This window comes from Solanum tuberosum, unplaced genomic scaffold (genome assembly GCF_000226075.1).
Source record: "Solanum tuberosum cultivar DM 1-3 516 R44 unplaced genomic scaffold, SolTub_3.0 scf00087, whole genome shotgun sequence".
In the NCBI taxonomy this organism is placed as follows: Eukaryota; Viridiplantae; Streptophyta; class Magnoliopsida; order Solanales; family Solanaceae; genus Solanum; species Solanum tuberosum.
Window position 1 is genome coordinate 1177943 of NW_006239017.1, and position 22374 is coordinate 1200316.

The following is a 22374-nucleotide window of genomic DNA, read 5'->3' on the forward strand; positions in this document are numbered from 1 at the left end:
CAAGTTGTAAGCAATCTTCCAAAGCAATACAAAAGCCTTCTTCCAAAACTCTCTTTGTTCTTTCTAAGTCTTTCCTTAAGCATTCTCTTAGCGATCTAGTCTTAAAAGGCTTACTTGAGCTTACAAGATCGTGAAAGATTCGTGAGTAAGTTGTCAAGTGCCGCACGGAGCTTTAGTAAGACTCTAAGTCCGTGACAATATGCTGTTTATTTTTTCATCAACTTGGCCATTTGCTGTATATGACTTTTCATCGGCATAGTGAAATAAATGATAACTAGGGAAGATGTTAGTCGTTGAATGAAGAACGCTAGAGAAGATACTACTGTTTATGATAGTGCTTTTTTAAAAGTAGGAGCATGTTAGATTAATCACCATGTTCTATGTTGGATGATGTGAAGTTTGTGTCTTTTATTTGAGAAAAGGCGACTCAGGATTTTATATTGGTTAGGAGTAGCTCTTTTGAGATGAGTGTTAATGATACTAATTTTAATAGCCTCCAAGTTTTCTTTCTTACACAAAGCCTCTACCTTACCCCTATTACCCTCATCCCCCTCCGCCACCAGCTCCTCCTCTACCTCCTCTGTTACCATCTTCCGCCTCACCTCCACCTTTTGCAGTAAATCCAACAACTTTGGTGAGTTCATATAATAATATTTCTCCTCTTATCCTAGCTATCAAAAGGAAAAAAGAAAAGAAGAAGTTCCCATTTTCGAATTCTGGAAGGATTGAGAAACTGACTGGATCTGCACAACCAGTCCATTTTGTATTTACTGCTCTTTGTATTTACTCCACTATCCTTCCTCTTTTTGCTACTGAACGTCAAGCTACATATTTGTTTTGTTAAGCCTATAAGCAACTAGATTTTATTTATTTTCTTAGCAAGGGGAATGCTTGATTATTCCAAAAGGTAAAAAACTTAAAAGAGCTATGGACTGAAATAAGGGAAACATTATGTCCACCTATTAGCATTTAGATAAGAGGTTTTGCAGTATATTTGGATATAGAAAGTCTTCGAGGACAGGTATAGCACTACTAACTACTACTGGAAAATTTTTGATTGTCTTGAATCATTGTAAATTCAGATATGTCAGATAAACATGTAATCTAAAGTCATTTCAGGGTTAGATCATGTTATAAAATATTCATTGTAACATGCCCCTATTTCTGATAACATGCCCTGACAGGGATCCTGGCTTTTCCTACTGGGTGCTTGACATGTTCAGATGCAAGAGGTTGCTGGGGAACGTGGAGGTTACCTTCATGGAAGAGGCGGTATAGATTCTTGCTCACAATAATTGCTACCTCCTTTTTTCTTTTTGGTACATTAGTCTGTCCATATAATAGAAATGTGGAATAGTTTCTTGAATCTTGTTTAAGTTATACATTGCAGCCCTGGACAGCGATGACTTGCTTTACCTCAAGGAGCAGATGGAAGCCGAGGAGGATGCTGAACGCCTTCTGCGACGTACGGAAAAACGTGCATTTCAAGCATTCAAGATATCCTTTTTGTTTGTTCCTTCTTTGATGTTACCTCTGCATAATAATATTGAATGGTGACGAAAAGTGCTAATTGATGTCAATTGAATTTCATTTACACATAGAGTTATTAAAAAGGTTGATTTGATGATTTACCCCGTCGGATTTTAGCTTTGCCAGCCGAGAGGATGTGTTGTGGCTTGCGAAAGTTGGGACTCATATAACTTATCCCCCCAAAAATGACACATATGTACAGTTATCAAGTTGTATAACCATTTACATCTTCTATGTATTGCTTAACTAGTTTAAACAAAGCTGTTGCTGATTCTTCACCTGCATCTATTCCCCTGCCACTTCGTGTTGAGCCCAAGCCAAAAAGTGGGATCAGGTACAATTGATTAATTTTACATTCTTACTTTACACACTTTTTCTTCCATGTCTTCTCCCTTGTCTTTTTTTCTCCTAGTTTTTGTGCCCCAGTAATCAGAAGGTGAGTTATCTTAACATCTTGGTAATTTTTTGTGTTCAAATATTCAAGGAGTCAAACTAAGATATGTACTGGTCTACACTACAGGCAGCAAGATGTACTAAAAAGGGTTTTAGAAGTCAAGCCTAAGAAGCAGAAAGTTTCTAGAGGGTCTGATGGGAGTAATTCCATCTCAAGTACACAGGCTATTCCTAGTAGCAACTCTGATTCCAATCAGGAGAAGCAGAAAGATGTCTTGCCAGCTAAACCAAATGACACTGGAAATGAAACAAAGGTAGATAATCCGATAAAAAGCTTGGTAGCAGCATATGAGAGTTCAGATGATGAAGATTGATTTTGTATGGATATTGACGAATGATTCTTAGATCATAGTGTTTAAATCACTCAAATATCCTTAGCCTAGTTATGTGGCCATTTTGATCAAGGATCCATTGAGCATGCCTGCGCGCAGAGGCCTAAATCTTCTTACCCTGAATTAGCTGACGAGTGAATATCCACAAACTGTATGTTGTAATTTTACATAGTTGAGATGTGAGTTATTATTGTTTTGCACAAAATTTGATTCTCACTATTACCCACCTCACAGGTCTCATTCACATATGTTTATTTTAACCCAACAGATTTTTAGGTTCAATTCCATTGATCATCAACTTACAAATTGAACTCTGGAAATTACCCAGAATGAGAGTTACATGATCAATTAATTTGAAGGATCATTTGATCTAAAAACGTTGATTTATGACTAATTAAGTACAGCCAATTCATTGTACAGCTTGCTTTATATTATGTTATCAACATTATTTGTAGTGTACGTTTCTTCGATTTTAATAATTTGTGCTAATAGGAAATCATATGTTACTGTAACATATATCTAATGATAACAATCGAAGATTCAAACCATCATCATAAAAAGGAACTTTTATCGAGTATTGTCATACTAATGTGAATGAAGACTTAACCCTGAAGGACGAAGGCATAATATATACACATGTCTTGTAATTTAATCTTATACGACATTTATATTTTTTAATTTTTGATGTATATAAGTGGTCATTTAACTCGTATAAAATTAAAAAAATAGCCAGTTTGAGTATATCTCATACGAATTATTATGTCAGATGTCATATAAACATGCTCAAAATTCGATATAAATATCAATTGATGCCAACTTATAAAGATATATAATAGGATGGTTTTGTAGCTAGAGTAGAGTATTGTCGTTTAGTTTAGTTACGTTTGAGTTTTAGCAGGTGAAGTCAGATAAAGAGGTTGTTGATTGGATCGAAAGAGACAACGTAATGCATGTAGTATACGTGTCACTATTCATGCAGTGCTTCTCCCAGGTGTCCAATTTATTAGTATCTTACTGGAACCCATATTCTATATATAAACACCCCTCGATCATATCGTTCTCTAATAGCCTCGTTTTTCTTCACCTTTATCTTTAAGCGGTGTGTTTTAGGAAAAAAACATACAATTATGCAGCCACGGAGATATGAGTTTGGCAGGGCGGATGAAGCTACACACCCTGATTCTATGCGTGCCACCTTGTCTGAGTTCCTCTCTACCTTCATTTTCGTCTTTGCTGGAGAAGGATCTGTTCTTGCCCTTGGTAACTCCTAATTACTTCTATCTATGTTTCAAAATTTTCTTTTATATGACAGTTCGATGCACAAAATATTTTGTATTAAAAAAAGGGAAGAGTGTTATTAATTAATCATTCATGTGAATTAAATGTATGTGCAGATAAGTTGTACCCTGATAGAGGTTTAGGAGCGTCCAGATTGACGGCGATCGCACTGGCGCATGCATTTTCGCTCTTTGCTGCGGTAGCATCCAGTATGAACGTCTCTGGCGGTCATATTAACCCGGCTGTCACCTTTGGTGCTCTCGTGGGTGGCCGAGTTAGCGTCCTTCGTGCTATCTACTATTGGATTGGTCAGTTGCTAGGTGCTGTTGTAGCCTCTGCCTTGTTGAGGCTTGCTACTGATGGCTTGGTAAGTTCACATAAATTGAAAGGGGGAATACTTCAATCCTAATACTCGATTTTTTTTTTGAGTTATACCTCATTTTATACAATTATTTTGTCTTTTTTTTTCGAGTTTGATTATTATTACAACAAACAACAATTTTCTTATGGATACAGAGGCCAGTGGGATTTGCGGTAGCACCAGGAGTTGGCAATGGGAATGCACTTGTGATGGAAATAGTGATGACATTTGGGTTGGTCTACACTGTTTATGCAACAGCCATTGATCCAAAGAGGGGTAGTTTGGGGATTATAGCACCTCTTGCCATTGCTTTCATTGTTGGAGCTAATGTCCTTGTTGGTGGGCCTTTTGAAGGAGCATCCATGAACCCAGCAAGGGCTTTTGGGCCTGCTTTAGTGGGCTGGAGGTGGAGGAACCATTGGATCTATTGGTTAGGCCCATTTATTGGTGCAGCCATAGCTGGAATTATTTATGAGTTTGGACTCATACAGGCTCATGATGAAGCTCCAGTTCATACTCATCATCAGCCTTTGGCTCCAGAAGATTACTAAATATGTTAAAAAAGCACATTTGTGTGCTATATTATGAGTACTTGTTTTGTTTGTGAAGTTTGTATGTTTGGGTCTTTTTGTTTGCTTTCTTAAGAGTCATTGGCCCCTTCTTTGATGTATTTGCGACTTGTTTAATTTAAGTTGGTTACATGTGTAAGCTTTTAAATAACAAAAACAAGGCTATGTTGGCTCTGTATCAGTCGATTTGGTTTGATTCGGTTTTTAGAGTTTATTGGTTATTGGTTTCTAAATATTAGATATGTTAAATTGTTAATAGAATTATTAAGAATTTTGATTGTTATCGGTTCAGTTATCTTAAAACAGTTAAGATTTGACACCCAAAAGAATTATTGAAAATTAGACAAACCAAATGAATCATATACCTATTGTGAAGTTTGTGTTAAAAAGTACATTTGTGGGCTCTATTATGAGGACTTGTTTTGTTTGGGAAGTTTTTGCATGTTTGGGTCTTTTTGTTGCCTTTTTAGAGTCCCTGGACTCTTCTTTTTGATGTATTTTCGACTTGTTTAATTTAAGCTGGGTGAATGTGTAAGCTTTTAAATAACAAAAACAAAGCTATGTTGTCCGTAATAAGTTTGTGTATTAGTCGGTTTGGTTTGATTTTGGAATTTATTGGTTATAGGTTTGTAGATAGTAGATATGTTAAATTGTTATACAATTATTAAGAATTTTCCTTTATCGATTATTGATCAAAGTCGATTTAGTTATTGATTAAATCGTTAAGATTTGACACCTAAAAGAATCATTAAAAATCACTTAGAAACACGGTGACAAATCAAATTAATCATTTACCCGAGTTGACGGATTGAATCTTGTTTAAAAGCAAATATTATTATATTGTAGAATAATCGAGAGTTTGAGAAGATTAGAAATAAAACTATGAAATTGAATTCTAAGTCAAAGACTTTATATTCCAAATAATATAAATATAACTATTTAATTTACTATTTTTTTCCGATTAACAGAGATTTTCATTCATAACCAAAAGGGATCCTTACAAATCAACATAGTTTTAGGACCAACTCCTTCTCATACTATCCATCCATCTTTCTAATCATACAGAATACAAAGCAAGAAACTAATTTATTACTACATTGCAAAAAGCCTAACTCTAAGAATATTGATTAAAAGCTTATAGTATAGATTTCCATTTTGCCTTGTGTTGTCCTCTCTCTCAGATAAATCGTATTCCATAACAAAAAAATCAAATGACATTTTTATTAATCACTCTTAAATCCCTACTGCAGTGTCTTATGCAATTTTACTTTGTAGGTTGTATTTATGGTATTGCTTTTCAATATTAATTACAATAATTATTTTGTACATTTTGTTAAATAGAGCTATGTTTTAAGTTATTTCTTTTCTTATAATGAAAGTGACAAATAACTCAATTGGTATTTACCTAATCCCTCCGTCTCAATTTAACACACTATAACTAGAAATCTAGAATCTTATTACTTTGCACTCCACCATATTTGGTTACAATAGGTTGGAGGAAAGTTAAATTTTGTTGTACATATTTGACTTATAAAAAATATTTAAATTTGCATGTAAAAAACATATTAAGAATATAATTACTTTAAATAATAATAAAAAGTGTTTTTTAATAATGCAATTTTTAATTAAGATGATCATACACTTTAAAAATCTAACTTAATTAGTAAGTTTGATTCTACAACAGTACTAAAGAGTACAATTGAAAACTCAAGCAAAGAGATAGAGTTAGTAATATTTTTTCTACTGATTATTCGAGAATTCTGTCCTATACTAAGTTTCATACAAAGGAAGTGTTGAAACTCAAGCACACATATTTCATATACATGAAGTTTTAAAACTTTAGTATAATATATCAGAGTTTCATTTGTAAAAAAATTGAACTTCAACGTATGGTAGTTGATTTTTTTCGTATTTTAATTAAGAATATTTTTATCTAAATTTTATTGAACATTAAAAAAATAACAAGTTCTTGATTATGTATCAAACAATGAATAATTTACAAAAATCTCCTCGAATTTGTTGATCATGAAAACTTCCACCCTACTTGTGTCATGAACAAAACTCTCGATTCAATAATTTTTGACTTTTAATCTTAAAGGTCGATCTCGCTGTGTAGTTAGTTTCCTATCAAAACAACGGTTAATTTTTAAATACCAGTTCAAAAGTGGCTAAACTATCAATGTTTTACGATTTCAAAAAGAGAAACTTAATCAGCTCAGCCTATAAAGCCCAACAGCCTAAGCCCAGCCCAGCCCAATACGAGCAAGGTTTTATATTTAAGTTTCTCTATACCAGAAAGGGTTTTATAGATACGTTCGTGAGGAGAGAATCTCGATCTGCCGCAAGCCGAAAAAACCCTAGCAGCAGAAAGGGAAGAAACAGAGCACAACCATGGCGACGCAAGATGTAAGGACTCTTTCGACTAAAGAAGCTGATATTCAGATGATGTTGGCTGCTGAAGTTCACCTCGGTACTAAGAATTGTGACTTCCAAATGGAGCGATACGCTTTCAAGCGCCGTAACGATGGTATGAAAGTCTTTAACTTGATTATCTATCTCATTTCCTTGATTGTATGTGTCTTTCGTTATGTTAAAAGTATATCTTATGTCTATTAGCTGTAAGTAGCACGGGTTTATGCATAATTGTTTGTAGATGCCTGTAAAGTTGGCATTAGGTGTATCGATTTGGTTATCCACGAACTTGTTTTAGAAAAAAATGTAAGTAACAGTTGGAAAGATTTAGAATTTTTAGTTGCTGGAGGCGCCACGACTTCTTTGTGATAATCGTATTCAACTCTCTTTACATGGTAGGATTTGCACATTTTTATGATTAAGCCGATTCATGAGTAGTTGTCTTCTAGGTGCACTTTATCAAACTATTAGATTCATATCAATTAGATATTGGCACTTAACAAGAAATTTGATAAAGCAAACAACAGTAATGACTCTTACAGTTTATGTACTGCAACTATTCTAAAACACATTAATTAATTCACCAGGCATGTGGATAGATTGGAATTCACCAACCTTGTGGCAAGTCAAGCTAATACCTTTACAATATGCATTGAATGCAATTTAAGTATTTTGAAGTATTCTCAATTTTCTAGGGTTGAGTGTCTGTATTGGTCAAATTGTGATTAGATTGCGTTGTTTGTAATTGCTGGTTTCTCTTCTAGATAATCTTTCCATTGTTTGACTTGCATATATATAATATGCATTCGTAGTCGTTAAGCGTTTTATCTCATGTTGGAATTCTTTATCTGCAACATGTCATTCTCTCTCTTTTTTGTTTACTTCCATTAAATTTATCTTAGATGTGCATTTTACTACTACTCTATGTTGGCCAACTATAGATACAACTTCAAATTCATGGTGTCTTAACAAAATCTTCATTAGTGGTTTTGGTTTCTCTGTTTATTTGACCCTAAGTATTTATATTCGTAGGTATCTACATCATCAACCTTGGAAAGACGTGGGAAAAGCTTCAAATGGCTGCCAGGGTGATTGTTGCTATTGAGAATCCTCAGGACATCATTGTTCAATCTGCCAGGCCATATGGACAGAGAGCTGTCTTGAAATTCGCCCAATATACTGGTGCACATGCTATTGCTGGACGTCATACCCCTGGAACATTTACCAATCAGCTTCAGACCTCATACAGTGAGCCGCGACTCTTGATTCTCACTGATCCAAGAACTGACCATCAGGTTTTACTTACTATCCTGCTACTAATATTCTCTTTTTAAACTTGCCAATGATAACTAACCTGTTTGAATACTTTGCAGCCAATCAAGGAAGCTGCACTTGGGAACATCCCAACTATTGCTTTCTGTGACACTGATTCTCCAATGCGCTATGTCGACATTGGTATCCCTGCCAATAACAAAGGAAAGCACAGCATTGGTGTTCTTTTCTGGATCTTAGCAAGGATGGTACTCCAGATGCGTGGGGCCATTAATCAAGGACCTAAATGGGATGTTATGGTAAAGACCATCTTTATTCATTTTATTTTGTATAGCTCTAACTCCATTGTTACATTCTGCTGCTGGTGGTTGTGTGCTCTTCTGAAATTTAATAGATGATTTAATGCCTTCTTTTGCAGTCACTGAATATAGATTTTTCATTTGCATCTGTTTATTTCTATTTTTGCAGGTTGATCTCTTCTTTTACAGAGAGCCTGAAGAGGCAAAGGAGCAAGAAGAGGAAGCGCCAGCAATCGCAGATTATGCAGACTACTCTGCTAGTGCTGCCCTTGGTGGTGACTGGACTAGTAGCCAAATCCCTGAGGCGCAATGGACTGCAGATGCTGCAGCACCTCCAGTAGGTGGTGGTTGGGCTGGAGATGGAGGTTAGTTTGTTATTTTGTGAAATTGGTTCCTGGTATTGTCTGCTAAGAAATTTCAACCCCAACTGAAACTTCATTGCTCTTGAGATCATTTTAGCTGATAAGTCTTTTGCTTCTCTTTTTTTTTTCCCCGTGCTATAATTGTGAGCCTCTTCTGTGAGTAAGCATTTGGTGATTTTAAGTTATTTTTATTCCTAAATTTGTCGGCACTAATAACCTTGCCTTTTTGTTTCCGGGAGGAATTTCAGCAGCTGATGGCGGATGGGACGCAGCAGCTCCCCCTGCACCAGTTCCTCTACCAGTACCAGATGTTCCCCCCACTTCTGGTGCTACAGGCTGGGAATGAGCCTTTTTCCTTTAAGCTCTTCATCCTTTTTTGGATAAAGATTAGATATTCCGAGTTCTACAATAGATGGTTTTTTAATGGCACAGTTAAAAAGGATTTTGACTTCGTGGATGTACTGAATTATTTAATCATTGCTAGAGCAGTGTTTCTTTGGAGAATCTGGAAGTGCTTTTGTTTTGAAAAAGTGGAAAAGCGAATTTTTGTTGTGGTCGTATCTATTTCTGCCTACATTCCATAATTGTATTACCATGTTCTTGTTTGGAGGGTTTACTTTAATCAATCATAAGTAAGAGCAGTGTTTCTTTTAAGTTGTCGCATGTTAGTTTCTCATGTATGTTAGAAACTTTAGATTCAGTTTATTGAAATTTCTACTGATGGTTCTTTAGCTTAGTGCTGTTTGATAACCTGAAAATATGTCCAATTTTTCATCTAAGCGGCATCACTGATTCTTGCACTAAAGAATTGTACTGAATTGTCAGGTTTGCATATCCGTGTCTCTAAATGGATCAAACTTTCTAAGGCTTAAAGAGCATATCACTCCGGCAATTTTTAATATCAGGGTTCCTAGTGTTCTCTATACGCTGTTCTTTAATTTACCATGACTATGCCAGAACAAGAAGTTTCTGTATGGTTGTTTGATTGTTGTGTTCCGATGGTTGTTGATTGTGTTATGCAAAAGTAAATATTTTTATCTTCCATTCACGTTCCTACAAGGGACCTCTGGTCTCATTAAGTGTTTTTCTCGAATGAGAACATCTCTCAATTCAACAGCATAACATGGTAAAATGACAAGAATAATCACTTGCAGTTTATACAATCGACGTAAGCTATTTTTTACTTGCAACTCTAAAGATGAACCACCAGACCACGGAAGCTAAGCATAGAGCTTTAAATTTGATTTTTTTTTCCTTCACAAGGTTGTCAGTTTTACTGCACCTGTGAGACTGAAACATGTGAGCCATTGGAGAATTTTGTTAGCGAAGACAGTGAAGCACGAAAGAAACGCCATCAACCAGTAACAAGATACACCGGGGACTTGCCTTGTGCAAATAAATGAATTGGTGATACTATAAAATTTACAATGTTCCTTTATTTCACTGTTGTCCCCTCATTCTCTCAACTAAATTTCTCCCCTTCTCTTCTATGTGACGTGCCCTCTCTTCCAGTTTCTCCCCCATTTTCTTCCCCAAACCAAGCATCCTAGCCCTTCTCCCTAATCTTGTAGACTTTGAATCATCTTCTCCAGTAATTTGATTTTTTTCATCAAGTAGTAACAGTTGTTGAGAAGGTGATTTGCATTCTATGTTCTCCTCGGTGCTTCTGAGATGAACCTCTTGCTGTTCCTCATGCTTCAACAACGGTGCTCTCAATTCTTCCGAAGGCTGGTTATTTGTGCTAGGCTGTGCTATAGGAACTGATAGGGACGCATGTGGATCCAGTGATTTGCTTTGCAGGGCAGACCATCCAACTTTTTTAGTCTTCCCTTGATTGCTTCCACCATTGCTAGAGGTGCTTCCTGTGTCTGGACTATGCGTAGGAACTGATAATAGTGCATGTGGATCCAATGACTTGCTTTGTTGAGTACTCCATCCTGTTTTTCCTGGAATTTCAGTTTTGCTTTCAGCATTACCATTGGTACCTCCCCTATCAACTTCAGTGACTCGTGTTGCATCCGCAGGTTGGGAGCTGGATGCTTCTTGTCTGTTGGCATTATTTCCTGCACCTTCTCGATTCAGCCATAAAAATGGGGCAACTTGTCGGGGGACCCAGTCATCCTTTTCCGCTAACATGAATGGGATGGATACACTTTCACAGTTTGGAAGTACCAGTGTTTCACGAATAGCACCCTGCATTAGTTATGAAGAATCAGCTTAAGCCTCTGAAGGAAATCTCAGCCGATGGATGACAAAAAGAGAACAATATATTGGAAACGTTGCAAACATTGCTCTGTTGAATTTAAAGTAGAATCAAATTCAAGCATCGTATTGTTATAAAACCAATCCATAGGAAGCAGAGACATTGGTGGTTGGGAATGAAACAAGTACAAATAAATTAGTAGCTTATCAAAAAGAAATGACAAGAACCTGCAAGGCTGGGAGGTTGAAGAATTTCAAAATTTGGTAGAGTTGTTTCACAAACAAAGAACTTCACAGGATAGTCATGATGCATAGAGATGGGGGAGGGGGGAAATGGCATCATTTCTGTTGTGTCCTATTATGAAAAACTTCTAATCAGCTTTTCCACACATATTTTGAAATGCATCCCTAGGGTATTGAGAAACATGTGTTTTTTTGCATGGCTGGCTGCGAGAGGATGATCTTGATGTCGGAGAATTTGGAGGAAGAAGATTGCTTTTATTAGTTATTGTTTCATGTAAAGGCTCAGGGGAAGATGTGAATTACCTCCTTGTACATTGTTGGATAGCGTCTTATTTGTGATGAGAAATTCTGAGATGGTTTAGACTTGAGTGGATGATGTCGGGTACTAGAAAACAATGTTTAGCAGAGCCTTTTGAAGAAGGAAAAGAAGACATGGAGCATGGGGCACTCACAGGTCGTTGCATTTCTGGCCATTTACGATCATTTAAAGGGACTTATTACTCCTCTTAACACTATGTGGACTGTATGAGGAATAGAACTTCTGATTGAGTTGAGAAAAACTTAGTAGTTTGTACACTTGAGGAATACCATCAACGTGAATACCATCTTTTCCCTTTATTTTCTTTGGTGCACGCACGAGTTCTCTTATAGGAAGAAGACTAAAATGGAAGAGAGGAGAAGTGGGCCAGAGGGGAATGGATGGCAATGGTGAGTGTAGAGAGAGAGAGACCACTTTTTTAAAATTTCTTTTACTATGGGACCCAAAATTAGGCCAATCAGGTGACACCACGTATTAAACAACTACAGATTTTTTTAATAGGGCATGGACTATTAGTTATTAGGGCAGAAAAGAGCCAAAATAATAGTGGTGAGCGCAAATTTAGTCAAATAGGTGGATAGAAGGTATTTTTATACCAATTCTAATACTTCAAGGGTAGTTTTGGCCCTTTTTTGTAGGAAATATCCACTTATACAGATAAGTGGTTAGATTATTTTAGGAAAGGTACTCTTGGCACCAACTTGTCTGGGGATTGAGACCTAATTGTAAAGAATTGGGATTTTATATGGAAACGGCTCTATATTATATCTTTTCGTAATGATGATTTCTAAAATTCTAAGTGCTGTTTCCCATTATTTGATATTTAAGACTCAATATTCTAGAAATTTTTGTTCAAGAAGATACCACGCCAGTCTATTAACCCACTGCTGTTAGTCTGTCACAATAATCTCTAGAAACCTTGACCTACTGAAAATGGATTTAAGCTAGCAAATTGTTAGAACTGTTAAAGGTAAACATATTTCAATCTTAATCACCCCAATGATAAAAAATTTAAATCATGATTAAGTCCATGTAAAGGGCTTAATGAGAAGAAGAGATGTATAGACACATAATCAAATTGTAGTACAGAAATTATCAATCTGACCTTGAACCGATTGATTAGGAACAAAGAGAGATGCCCACTTGAGATCTTATGCTCCCCAACGGAAGAGTCCAAGTGGATATCTATATCGGGCATCGATGTGAATCCGAACCATATTTGATCTGAAGGTGGTGGCTTTATGTAGAGCCTCATAGTTCCTTGAATGGATGCGATCCTAATCCCCAGAGAGAGTGATACCTGAAGAGTTTAAAGATCCAATGCTTAGAATGCAAAAGAGCTTTTTCCACAATTTGTTACAGTACAGGAAGAATAAGACGCTATGTTTCTTCAGTACATGCACCAATAAATTCAAAAGCTTTGGTCAGGCACAATATGATTAAATCACTAATCGTCTGAGTAATACATGCAGTAGCAGAATGCTGCCATATCAGAAGTTCTCATGATTGAATAATGCGTAAATCCTTTATCATTCAGAATCCATTGCTCAACCATAACTCATACCATGTTCTCCTCAGGGCATCCTTGTCTTACCTGTCGTTATCTATTGTTGTAAACTAACGGATACTAAGGTCAACTTAATGACATCAACTATAGTTCCTTATCTGTAACTAATAAAGAGGTCATTTCAAGTCAACGTCAGAAGAACTGCTGAAGTTTTGCTGTATTTTACACAAAAGTATTCTAGGATGCAAGTTGCATAAACATAGGTTAACCTGTAGATTTTGACTAACCCAAGAGAAGTGAATCACTCAAGTAGACCATTTACACGGAATCAAGCTAAGAAATTACAAGATCTCCAAGATTTAGCTCAAAGGATCATGTATCATGACTTTAAGCCTTGAGGACTACGAGGGAATTAAACAAGGAAAACCAAGGCCAATTAAGCTCTTTGAATCCAAGGGATCTTGTGACAAGAACTCTTCTTTAGCTCATTTCCTTTGGAGGACTATTAAGGGATTTTTTGTACTTTTGGCTCTTGGGTTGTCATAACTATAACCATTTTGTTGCATTCTTTCTTTTTAGAAAAATTAATTTGGAAGAGAAAACCCTTGTGGCGAGATACTAAACTAGATGTTGACAGAAATTGAACCCTTGACATCAAGGTTATGGGCCTTGTGAGATACTAAACTGCTCTACCCTGTACATAAACAAGGATTAAATAAGCACCTCCACCCTATCTGTAGAGACTGAACAGCCCATTATATTAAAAAAATTAGTTGTAACCAACCTGTGAGACCTGCTTGGCAACAGAATTAAAGATAGACTTCCACTTAGAAACTTGAGGCAACACATTTGGTGTGCTATTGGAGCTTCTCATCCCATCTGAAAATTCACATAATTAATACACCTTGAAAACCATCTAAATAGTTTTCTTTCAGAAATAGTTGACTATTCCCTTTAGATAACTGCACAAATAAACATTAAGCATGCCCAACCAAATTAACATATTTTGATTGCAAAATCCAAAATTTTGAGAACATCATAGGAAATAATACCTTCCTTGGTTTGGTCCATCTTATCAACGTTCACTTCAGAATGCTTTTGTTTTCCAAACTGCTCAACCCCTTCTAGTAAATCATATTTCGCATCATGAATAGCACTGGATTCTGTTTCTGGTTCATCACCTTCAGGTAAATCAAGGTCCTGAACTGCTACCCTCGTCTCGACCTCCAAGATTGCATCACCAGAATACTGAAGATCAATTTCGAAGGCCCAAAACTCATTCATGTCTGAGGGAAGAACCCTCATTGCACGTATATAGGGAGGAAGGTTACCAATATTAACAGAAGTACATGTCACTTCGCCTATGTAGCTAGGAATTCGTATATTTGACAGCGTTCTCTACAAGTAAGAACACACAGAATCATAAGTCAGTTCGACAAAGAAAATTTCTCTTTAGTTTAATATAATAATGGAAGATGCATAAAATATCACAATGAAACATACATACCTACGAAGCTTCAAATAAAGCATTAAACAAATATCCTGCCATTATAACTTGCAAAGGAACTCCTGCTAGTAGTATTCATATTATTTTCGGTATTTTTATTATTTTGCTATTTCTGTATTTCTCATTCTTAGTTTTCTATTACTACTTGTTGTCTCGTATGCCTCTACTTTCTTACTATCCTGCTGTTGTTACTGCTTATGTCTCCATAAATGTTGTGTTTTTGCTTTCCTTGAGCCGAGGGTCTATTGAAAACAACCTCTCTACCTGCCAAGGTAGGGGGTACGGTAGAGTGTAAGTCTACCCTCCCAGACCCCACTTGTGGGACTATACTGGGGAAGAGAAGAAAATCAACCATTCCAGACCCAATTTCTAAAACTGAAAGGTTATAATTATAATGGAACCAAATTCTTTCTTACTCAAACACTTGCAGTTGACAAAACTCAATTGCTAATTTTCCACTTACACTACTAAGTGCAAAAGATGTTCCATTTGCTTCAAAAGCAATAGTTAGAGCAAATTATAATGTCAGTAACCAAAAAGCTTAAATCAAGAAACATATACTAATGGAAAGAGAAAGGAGATTGCAAACCTGAATCCTGGTTTGCAAAGAGGTTTTCATCTGGTCGTTTCCTTTAGCATCAAAAAACAAACGGGATATCAACAAGTTCCAACAAAGAGTTCCTTCATCACCAAAAATTCTCTCATCAGAATCTGCATCCGAAGTAACAGACATTTGACTCCGGCTTCCTGATCCAGCAGATGTTGATGTAGATGAAGGCACTACAACGTCCTTAGTAGAAAAACCAAGAGGTTTTCGTGTTGGAGCCAACTTGACACCTCCACCAGCAAAAGCAAGGTCTTGTAAGGCTTGAGCTCTCTCACTTATCTTCCTTTCTTCATGATCTGACGTTGAAATGCTGCTTCCTTTATTTTCTGGAATACTCTTCGAAGCTTTCTTGCCAAGCTTTTTCAGAAATTGCCGAACTTTTGATGAGGAACCATCAAACTTACTTGATTTATCACCTAAATCAGCACTAACACTTGAATACGGTTTCATAAATGAAGGATAACCTGCATTTAATGACGTCAGGTAATTTTGAAACTCTATATTCAACTTGGCAAACCACTTAAGTTTTACTTGGTCCTCGCAGGAAGCAAGACGAAGGGATTTGCACCATGCTTCTTTCTCCCAACATGTTTCAAGATAAATGTACAGTATTCTACTTCCTTCATATGAAGTTGATGCTCTGCACTCTATTTTGATAGGATATCTTTTCGCCCTGTAAGATTGCAGCAGATAACACCAATTGAAGTTGTAAGTAATTGTTATTACTTCTCTGCCAAACAATTAGACAAGCCACTTACTTAACCGTGTGCTAAATAAAAGGAGATTAACTTCTCTACATAAAAAGTAAATAATATTACCTTCTTTAAAGAAGTCAATTTTTTTCTGAATTGTTTACCTCTTGCATTCTGAATTTTTGTACTCCGAACTTTCACAGATCCCTTGAAAGAATATGGACCATTTCAATTGTATAATATATTGTTAAGTTCCACTTATATTTGTAAGGGAATAACTTATTTCTTATATTTTTAGATAAATTTCACCTGATATTTTATTCTTTATATATTGCTTTCTACTGGCTTCTTACAGTACTTAGGGGTCGTTTGGTGTGAAGGATAACGCCAAATAGTCCTGTGATTAAATTATCATGTCACCTAATATTGGCAAGTCCAGGATAGCTTACCCGAGATTAATAATTAGTATCGGGATAACTTATCCCTCCCTTTGGGTGGGGTATAGCTGTATAGTAATCTCGGGATAATTTATTCCGGAATAAAGGTAAAATGGCAAAGATATCCCTTTAAACCCTTTTTATACATCACTTTTCACATTCATGTATATTTACATTATTTTTAATATATACCATATATAATAACATTCACAACCTTTACTACTCCTTATTTTTACGATAATTCTTCATATTTTTCTATTAAAAAATTACACTATATAAATATATTTTTTATTTATGAATTTATTTAACTAATTCTTATATTTATTTACATTTTGATTTCTCATAAATCCTCTTTTACTTTAACAAACTAAAGATGAAAATTATATTTTTAAGCTAAACAAGAAGAATTTTTATTTTTAAATACATACTATACCATCGTGGGAATGCATACACAAAAATATTTAAGCTAAATAAGATGAAGTTTTATTTTTAAGAATGAATAACTAAAACTTGCAAAGAAAATATAAAAAGCTAAATAAAGTGAAGGGTATTTTTGTAAACAAACAACTTGTTCTTAGAATTTATCAATGCATTTATTTTGAATACAACAAACCAAACACTCAATAAAAAATAATCTCAGCATAACTAATCCTAGCATAACTTATCCCATCATAACTAATCGAATCATAACTTGTATTCAAACCAAACGACCCCTTAAAGTACAGTAACACTAGTAGAAAATTGTTTTCCTTTGTAAAGGTGTTTCTGTAACTTGTTTTTAACCTGTTATTGACTTATTTTCACAATTCTCTTTTTCTCTCAGGAAGTCTTAACTCCATTTCCAATTAAAGCCAAACTGATTAACTGTCATATGATGCTTTTACCTATTTATTAACTATTTTTTCACATTGGGTGCCAGTATAAGCAAGCCTGTTCACAGGTCAGCAGAGAGGTCATCTCCATTCTCCTCTTCCTTTGTCTTTGTCTACTGATCACCCTTGACCTTCTTTCCAAACTCATTAAGACCAGAACACCCGCCATGAAGGTCACTCAAAGTAACCTACTCAAGCTTCACTCGCCTGGAAAGAGGTTTACTAGGCCTTTTTTGAGGAGAGAAGGGGAATCACAAAAAAATTTCTTACACCTGGGCGTAATTCCATTTATATACACTTTTTTTTACCAAAATTAATATAAATCTTTCCTTCTTTCCAGAATATGTCCAATTTAGTAATTATGAAAGTTTTTGTCATACTATATCATATATTATACAAAAATTTTAACTAGTTTGTCCTAAAGACGAAGGGAACAAAATCAAGCTATAATATTAGAATGAGGTTTGCTCTTGATCCCACAAGTTCCAGTATCAACCATGAACGATAAAGATTGTAATAATAGCACAAAGTCTAATCAGGATATGTCAGGAGGTTCACTCACTTTTTATGCCAAAAGAAAAAGAGTGAAACTTGCACAGGTATTGCAAGTCACATCTAAATCCTAGACAAAAAGCAATGGAAGACAAAAAAGAAAGAAGTACAGAAAATTGCATAGCATTGTTCCATTATGTTACCTTTAGCTCCAAAGTGAGCAACAAAGTGCTTCTTTATATAATGAACAAGCACCACAAACGAGCTAACGATCTAATTGACACCCACCAATCTATGGTGAATATGACAACGCCTAGCAAGTAAAGTTAAAAGTTAATCTGCTCTCATGGTCAACCACCTATGAAAAACAAAATACCACATTGTCCAGAAAAAAATGATTGTCCAAGTTTGATTAAGAGAGTAGGTAAAACTCAACTAGAAGTAAGAAGACTACTTTCTTGCAGCCCAACATATGAGGGAAATCCATTAGACTTTACTCTTTCTGCATATATTTCTCCGGGGACATTACCAAATCATACACAGAAGTCCATGCATTAAACAAATGAAAGCAGCCTATGGTCAGTCACATGAGTCACCAGTATTTGATTAAGAGCAATAACAATAAAGTCAGACTTTTAAGAAGTCAAGGACGATGCCAGTTTCAGTTGAATGAAGTTCAAAATGTGGGTGGAAAGAAGTAGGGGTGTTTATCCAAATAGCCGAGTGGATTTACTGTTTACTTTTCCTAGCCGGTAGACATAGATAACACACTGATTTTACACATAATAAATGAAATACATATATTGTACAACTGCCAGTTATTTATAGTTAAAGAGGTTGGATGGACGACTATTAGGTTAATTCTTCAAAAAAGTAAATGTTGAAACGCTAACTCATCATTTTCTACCACAAGGAACAGAATTCAACCTCAAGTCTTCGTTCCCGAAAATCTCAATTCCATTAGTCATCTTCTCGAATACCATGGTAGATTATACCACATTGCGCAGCATTAGATATTGTACCTCACTAAATCAGCCAGCCAATGAATGTATCATGTAATCTCAATTTGCCGTGCAAAGTATGATGTATGACGTGTCAAGTGATACTTAGTTACTTACCCATAAACAAAAAAAGTATAAAAACAAAACATTACCCTCAAATAGGAATCTTAAACCTAATTATGCTACTATTTTTTCTTTTCCTCTAGCTCGTGTTTGTTACAGCAAATGTTGGTGGAGATTAAGTGCATCAACCAAAAAAAGAGAGAGTGAGAGGAATCAACCATAAGAGCATTGATTTTAGTGCATAATGCAAGTCAGACTTCCATCTTCAACCTAATTCAAGATTTTCTAGGAAAAGTAGAATCTATTATGGGCACCAAGAGAGATCTGTTTTACATTTGCCTTAGCGGCAATAATTTATCCATCAACTTCTTGATAATAGAGAAAACGGGTATTGGGGGTTTTATCTTTTGTCTACTTCTTCTAAAATTAATTTTAGCTTTCTTATTTAAAAAACTCTGCATTGTCCCAAAATCACACAACCAGAATTTGAACATCAAAGTAATGACAAGTATTATAATGAAAATTTTATACTTTTAAAACCGAGCAGCAAGTGACCTACTTTCACCCAATGAAACTACAGAGATACATGTAGGCAAATTTGTGGAAACCAGCTTCCAACAACCAGATTATTTCACGCTCAGACTAAGAAGAATATTTTGGCTCATCTTTATATCTATTCTAGCTTTCCTGCTGCCAGCAATCCAGCACACAGATTTAGAACATAGCACACAATTCAACTACTTCCGCATACTTCTTTTAAAGAATTTTAGCTTGCTTATTTTACGATAAAATCCGCAGATGCCTTAAATCTCAACCGGGGGTTGAAGTTGAACTTCAAATATGGAAAATCCAAAAAAAAAATAAAAAATACTTTAGCTAAACATAGCAGCAAATGATCAACCTATTTCCACTCTATGAAACTACAAAAATACTTGTAGGCACATATGTGTGCTTCTGCTAGCATTCAACCACCAGATCAATTCAGAATTGACTAAGAAGAATGGTTTGTACTTATATTTATGTCTGCCCTAGCTTTTATACCACCAGCACCACATGACAAAGGACATTGCCTATAATTCAATTGCAGCTAGAGACTAGATAGCTCTTTCCAGATTTGATGCCTCCAAAACTATATTCATAAAATTGTTAGAAGAGGACTAGGAGTGCCATATCTTGCCAATGATTTTATATTTGAAACCAACGATTCAACCCAACTTACACGACCAGAAAAAAATACAGTTTGGCGGTTCAACAAAAATCACTTCAAAATATAATAGTACTTCCAAACTTACCATTTTCTAGTGGACAAGCTTGAGGCTGAAACAGCTGCTATTATGCAACCTTTCAGTGGAATTTCTACATGGGAACCATCTGACTCTGTTAGTACGAGATGATGATCCTTGATTTGGGCAAATTTCTGAGTAGGTGTAACCTCTAAGATCTCCTTCTTGCTTTTTTGCTGCGTCACGGCTTTGTCCACAGGAAGAGCCTTTGGTATTCTTTCAGATTCTAGAACCCAGACTATCCCCTGGGAAGCAGACGCAGAACATAAGCAACAAGACAGTAAGTTGAAACTGATCAAGTCCATTTAAGAAAATGTGAAAGGAACTTGAATTGAAAAACAAATTTGATGCACAATGTGAGCTTGTGAGCAATTATCAGTTGTCTCTGAGAACACTTATCTCTTAACAAAATTATGAAAAAGAAACAGTGTAAATGAGATATTATTATAACATTATATTATTTTAAAAACAAAATATCTTTTAAGGTAATAATATCCTAAAAAGGCTGAAAAAGAAGTTAGCCCAGATACCACAGTTATAAAAAAGTCTGACACTTCTATTTTTAACCATGGCTTAACACACTATTCTCTTGTTAGGCCAAGCACGTGGAACTGCCTTCCTTAATAATGGGCAGTGGTGAGACTTGAAACCAAAACTTCTACCTGCTCTAATACTAGGTAGAAATTATTGAACTGAACACACTTTTTATTCAATGTAACAAGTTTACACTGAAGGTTACGGATGCAAATCAATAGCCTTAAGTCTCGTGTAATACATTAAAAAAAATACTCTACATAGACCAGACTCAAAACACATCTAATCTAATCTCTACATTCAAGTGTTCAAATTACATTCTATCAATGTCCCCAAATAGACTACAATAGGTCAATATCCACGCGCGCACACACACACGGTCTCAAAGAATCACATATACTCTCTTTATTCCAAAATGTCTAGCACTCCGAAATTTCAACCTAAATTGCATACCAACACTTCAAAATGCCCTTATTCACTACTTAGATATGGGAAAATTGCTAATATACTTCTAATGTAGATTCCAAATCATAATTTTACAAAAGGAATAACTTAATCGAGTTAATTTAACTGTCCTATAAATCAGTCAGTCAAATTGAGCAGCATAAACATTAAGCAAGTAAAATGACATACCTGCTTCAGGTACAACGAGAAATCGAAATCCCCAGTAGACGATAGCGACCCGTCCGGTTTTGCTTTATCCACTTCACGAGCAACTCTACGGTTCAACCAGCGTATCAAAAACACCACGCCCACTGCTTCCACTGCAATAACCGTTACAGCTCCTAGAACAAACACTATAAATAGTAGCAACATCCTTCTCTTTCTCCTAAAATTTTCCCAACAAGCTCAAAAATTACCAGTAGCAAGTTTCGCTTATCACAAATCCATCATTTTGGCTACAGAAATCTTCCGATCCTTTCCCTCTTTTGACCAGTTTCAACACGATGACGAAGGGATTTGAGAGAAAAAGAGGAGAAAATAGGTCACACTTGTTAAGGAAACCGTTTAACTAGTTAAACGAAATTCTGGGGAATAAAGTACTAATATAAGCATGGTTCAAGCAAAGTTGATGACCAAATTCTGACCAACGCGTTAGTAGATTTTTTGAATTTCTTTAAGAAATCAAGTTGAAATATGGCACAGGTATCTGCCAATTTTCGTGGCACAGTTTTTCTTTTAGTGGGATTTATACTATTGTAACTACTACGGCTTATCTTAAGGTTCCAAAAATAAATAAATAATAATTTTACATCATAAATATTTAAAACATTTATTTTTAATTTTGTGTCAGTCTGACACATAAATTAAAATAGATAAGTAATATTTTCTTTAAATTGTCTACTTTTTGAATATTGGTGTGGTCCATGCATGCTGGTTCTATTGGACCTGTCCTGGCCCAAATCAGGAAAATAAACGGGCAACGTGCACCTGAAAATGTCATGGGTGCCCTATTTTGGCAGCACCATTTAATTGGTATTGGCGTTGTGTTTTATTTTGCATAATAAATATTTATTACTCAATTAATCATATATATATATATAAAAGAGAACCTTAGGCCCGCTTACGTGGCGCCATCACAAATCAAAATTTCCTTTTAATTTATTTATTTACAAAATTAGTCTTCCCTTTCATGAAAAGTTGTGATTTTAATGAAAAGTTGCGACTTTAATGAAAATTTGCGACTTTAATGAAGAGTTGTGATTTTTATGAAAGGTTGTGACCTTTCCGAAGGGTTGCAACTTTT

The 22374-nt window shown here is 35.5% G+C and overlaps 4 protein-coding genes across 5 annotated transcripts in view; 3 read left to right on the forward strand and 1 right to left on the reverse strand.

Moving 5' to 3' along the window:
- LOC102600801 (uncharacterized) overlaps window positions 1-2709 on the forward strand; it is a 6165-nt gene extending 3456 nt beyond the window's left edge. Inside the window, exons 3-6 of the mRNA XM_006347324.2 lie at window positions 1224-1272; window positions 1391-1497; window positions 1788-1864; window positions 2051-2709. Of these exons, the coding sequence (XP_006347386.1) occupies window positions 1224-1272; window positions 1391-1497; window positions 1788-1864; window positions 2051-2297 (480 nt within the window). The 3' untranslated portion in view covers window positions 2298-2709. The remainder of the gene's footprint in view (window positions 1-1223; window positions 1273-1390; window positions 1498-1787; window positions 1865-2050) is intronic.
- Window positions 2710-3380: 671 nt separating this feature from the next.
- On the forward strand, window positions 3381-4714 carry LOC102601143 (probable aquaporin TIP3-2). The gene is made up of 3 exons (XM_006347325.2): window positions 3381-3575; window positions 3710-3960; window positions 4110-4714. The coding sequence occupies exons 1-3, from the start codon at window positions 3443-3445 to the stop codon at window positions 4503-4505; spliced, it is 780 nt and encodes a 259-aa protein (XP_006347387.1). The 5' UTR covers window positions 3381-3442; the 3' UTR covers window positions 4506-4714.
- Window positions 4715-6829: 2115 nt separating this feature from the next.
- Window positions 6830-9522, forward strand: LOC102601481 (40S ribosomal protein SA-like). 2 transcript variants are annotated; one of them, XM_006347326.2, is made up of 5 exons: window positions 6830-7050; window positions 7968-8230; window positions 8309-8506; window positions 8676-8871; window positions 9117-9522. In XM_006347326.2, exons 1-5 carry the CDS (start codon window positions 6915-6917, stop codon window positions 9212-9214), a joined length of 891 nt encoding a protein of 296 aa, XP_006347388.1. In that variant the 5' UTR covers window positions 6830-6914; the 3' UTR covers window positions 9215-9522. The 2 variants fall into 2 exon arrangements, with proteins under 2 accessions (XP_006347388.1, XP_006347389.1); XM_006347327.2 differs by having other exon boundaries at window positions 9120-9522.
- A 671-nt stretch (window positions 9523-10193) lies between these two features.
- Window positions 10194-21791, reverse strand: LOC102602040 (uncharacterized). Its single transcript, XM_006347328.2, has 7 exons — window positions 21261-21791; window positions 20103-20338; window positions 15236-15926; window positions 14192-14537; window positions 13924-14018; window positions 12738-12932; window positions 10194-11061 (listed from the first exon to the last, which is right to left on the reverse strand). The coding sequence occupies exons 1-7, from the start codon at window positions 21441-21443 to the stop codon at window positions 10309-10311; spliced, it is 2499 nt and encodes an 832-aa protein (XP_006347390.1). The 5' UTR covers window positions 21444-21791; the 3' UTR covers window positions 10194-10308.
- Window positions 21792-22374: the final 583 nt, after the last annotated feature.

What these genes read in the sequence shown, in the direction of transcription:
- LOC102601143 (XM_006347325.2), top strand. Translation starts at nt 3,443, where the DNA reads ATGCAGCCACGGAGATATGAGTTTGGCAGGGCGGATGAAGCTACACAC. An exon ending in AGGATCTGTTCTTGCCCTTG is followed by an intron (nt 3,576 to 3,709) that starts GTAACTCCTAAT and finishes ATGTATGTGCAG; the next exon opens with ATAAGTTGTACCCTGATAGA. An exon ending in GGCTTGCTACTGATGGCTTG is followed by an intron (nt 3,961 to 4,109) that starts GTAAGTTCACAT and finishes TTATGGATACAG; the next exon opens with AGGCCAGTGGGATTTGCGGT.
- LOC102601481 (XM_006347326.2), top strand. Translation starts at nt 6,915, where the DNA reads ATGGCGACGCAAGATGTAAGGACTCTTTCGACTAAAGAAGCTGATATT. An exon ending in ATCCAAGAACTGACCATCAG is followed by an intron (nt 8,231 to 8,308) that starts GTTTTACTTACT and finishes AATACTTTGCAG; the next exon opens with CCAATCAAGGAAGCTGCACT. An exon ending in GACCTAAATGGGATGTTATG is followed by an intron (nt 8,507 to 8,675) that starts GTAAAGACCATC and finishes CTATTTTTGCAG; the next exon opens with GTTGATCTCTTCTTTTACAG.
- LOC102602040 (XM_006347328.2), bottom strand. Translation starts at nt 21,443, where the DNA reads ATGTTGCTACTATTTATAGTGTTTGTTCTAGGAGCTGTAACGGTTATT. An exon ending in GATGGACCAAACCAAGGAAG is followed by an intron (nt 14,019 to 14,191) that starts GTATTATTTCCT and finishes GTGAATTTTCAG; the next exon opens with ATGGGATGAGAAGCTCCAAT. An exon ending in TTGCCAAGCAGGTCTCACAG is followed by an intron (nt 12,933 to 13,923) that starts GTTGGTTACAAC and finishes TAAACTCTTCAG; the next exon opens with GTATCACTCTCTCTGGGGAT.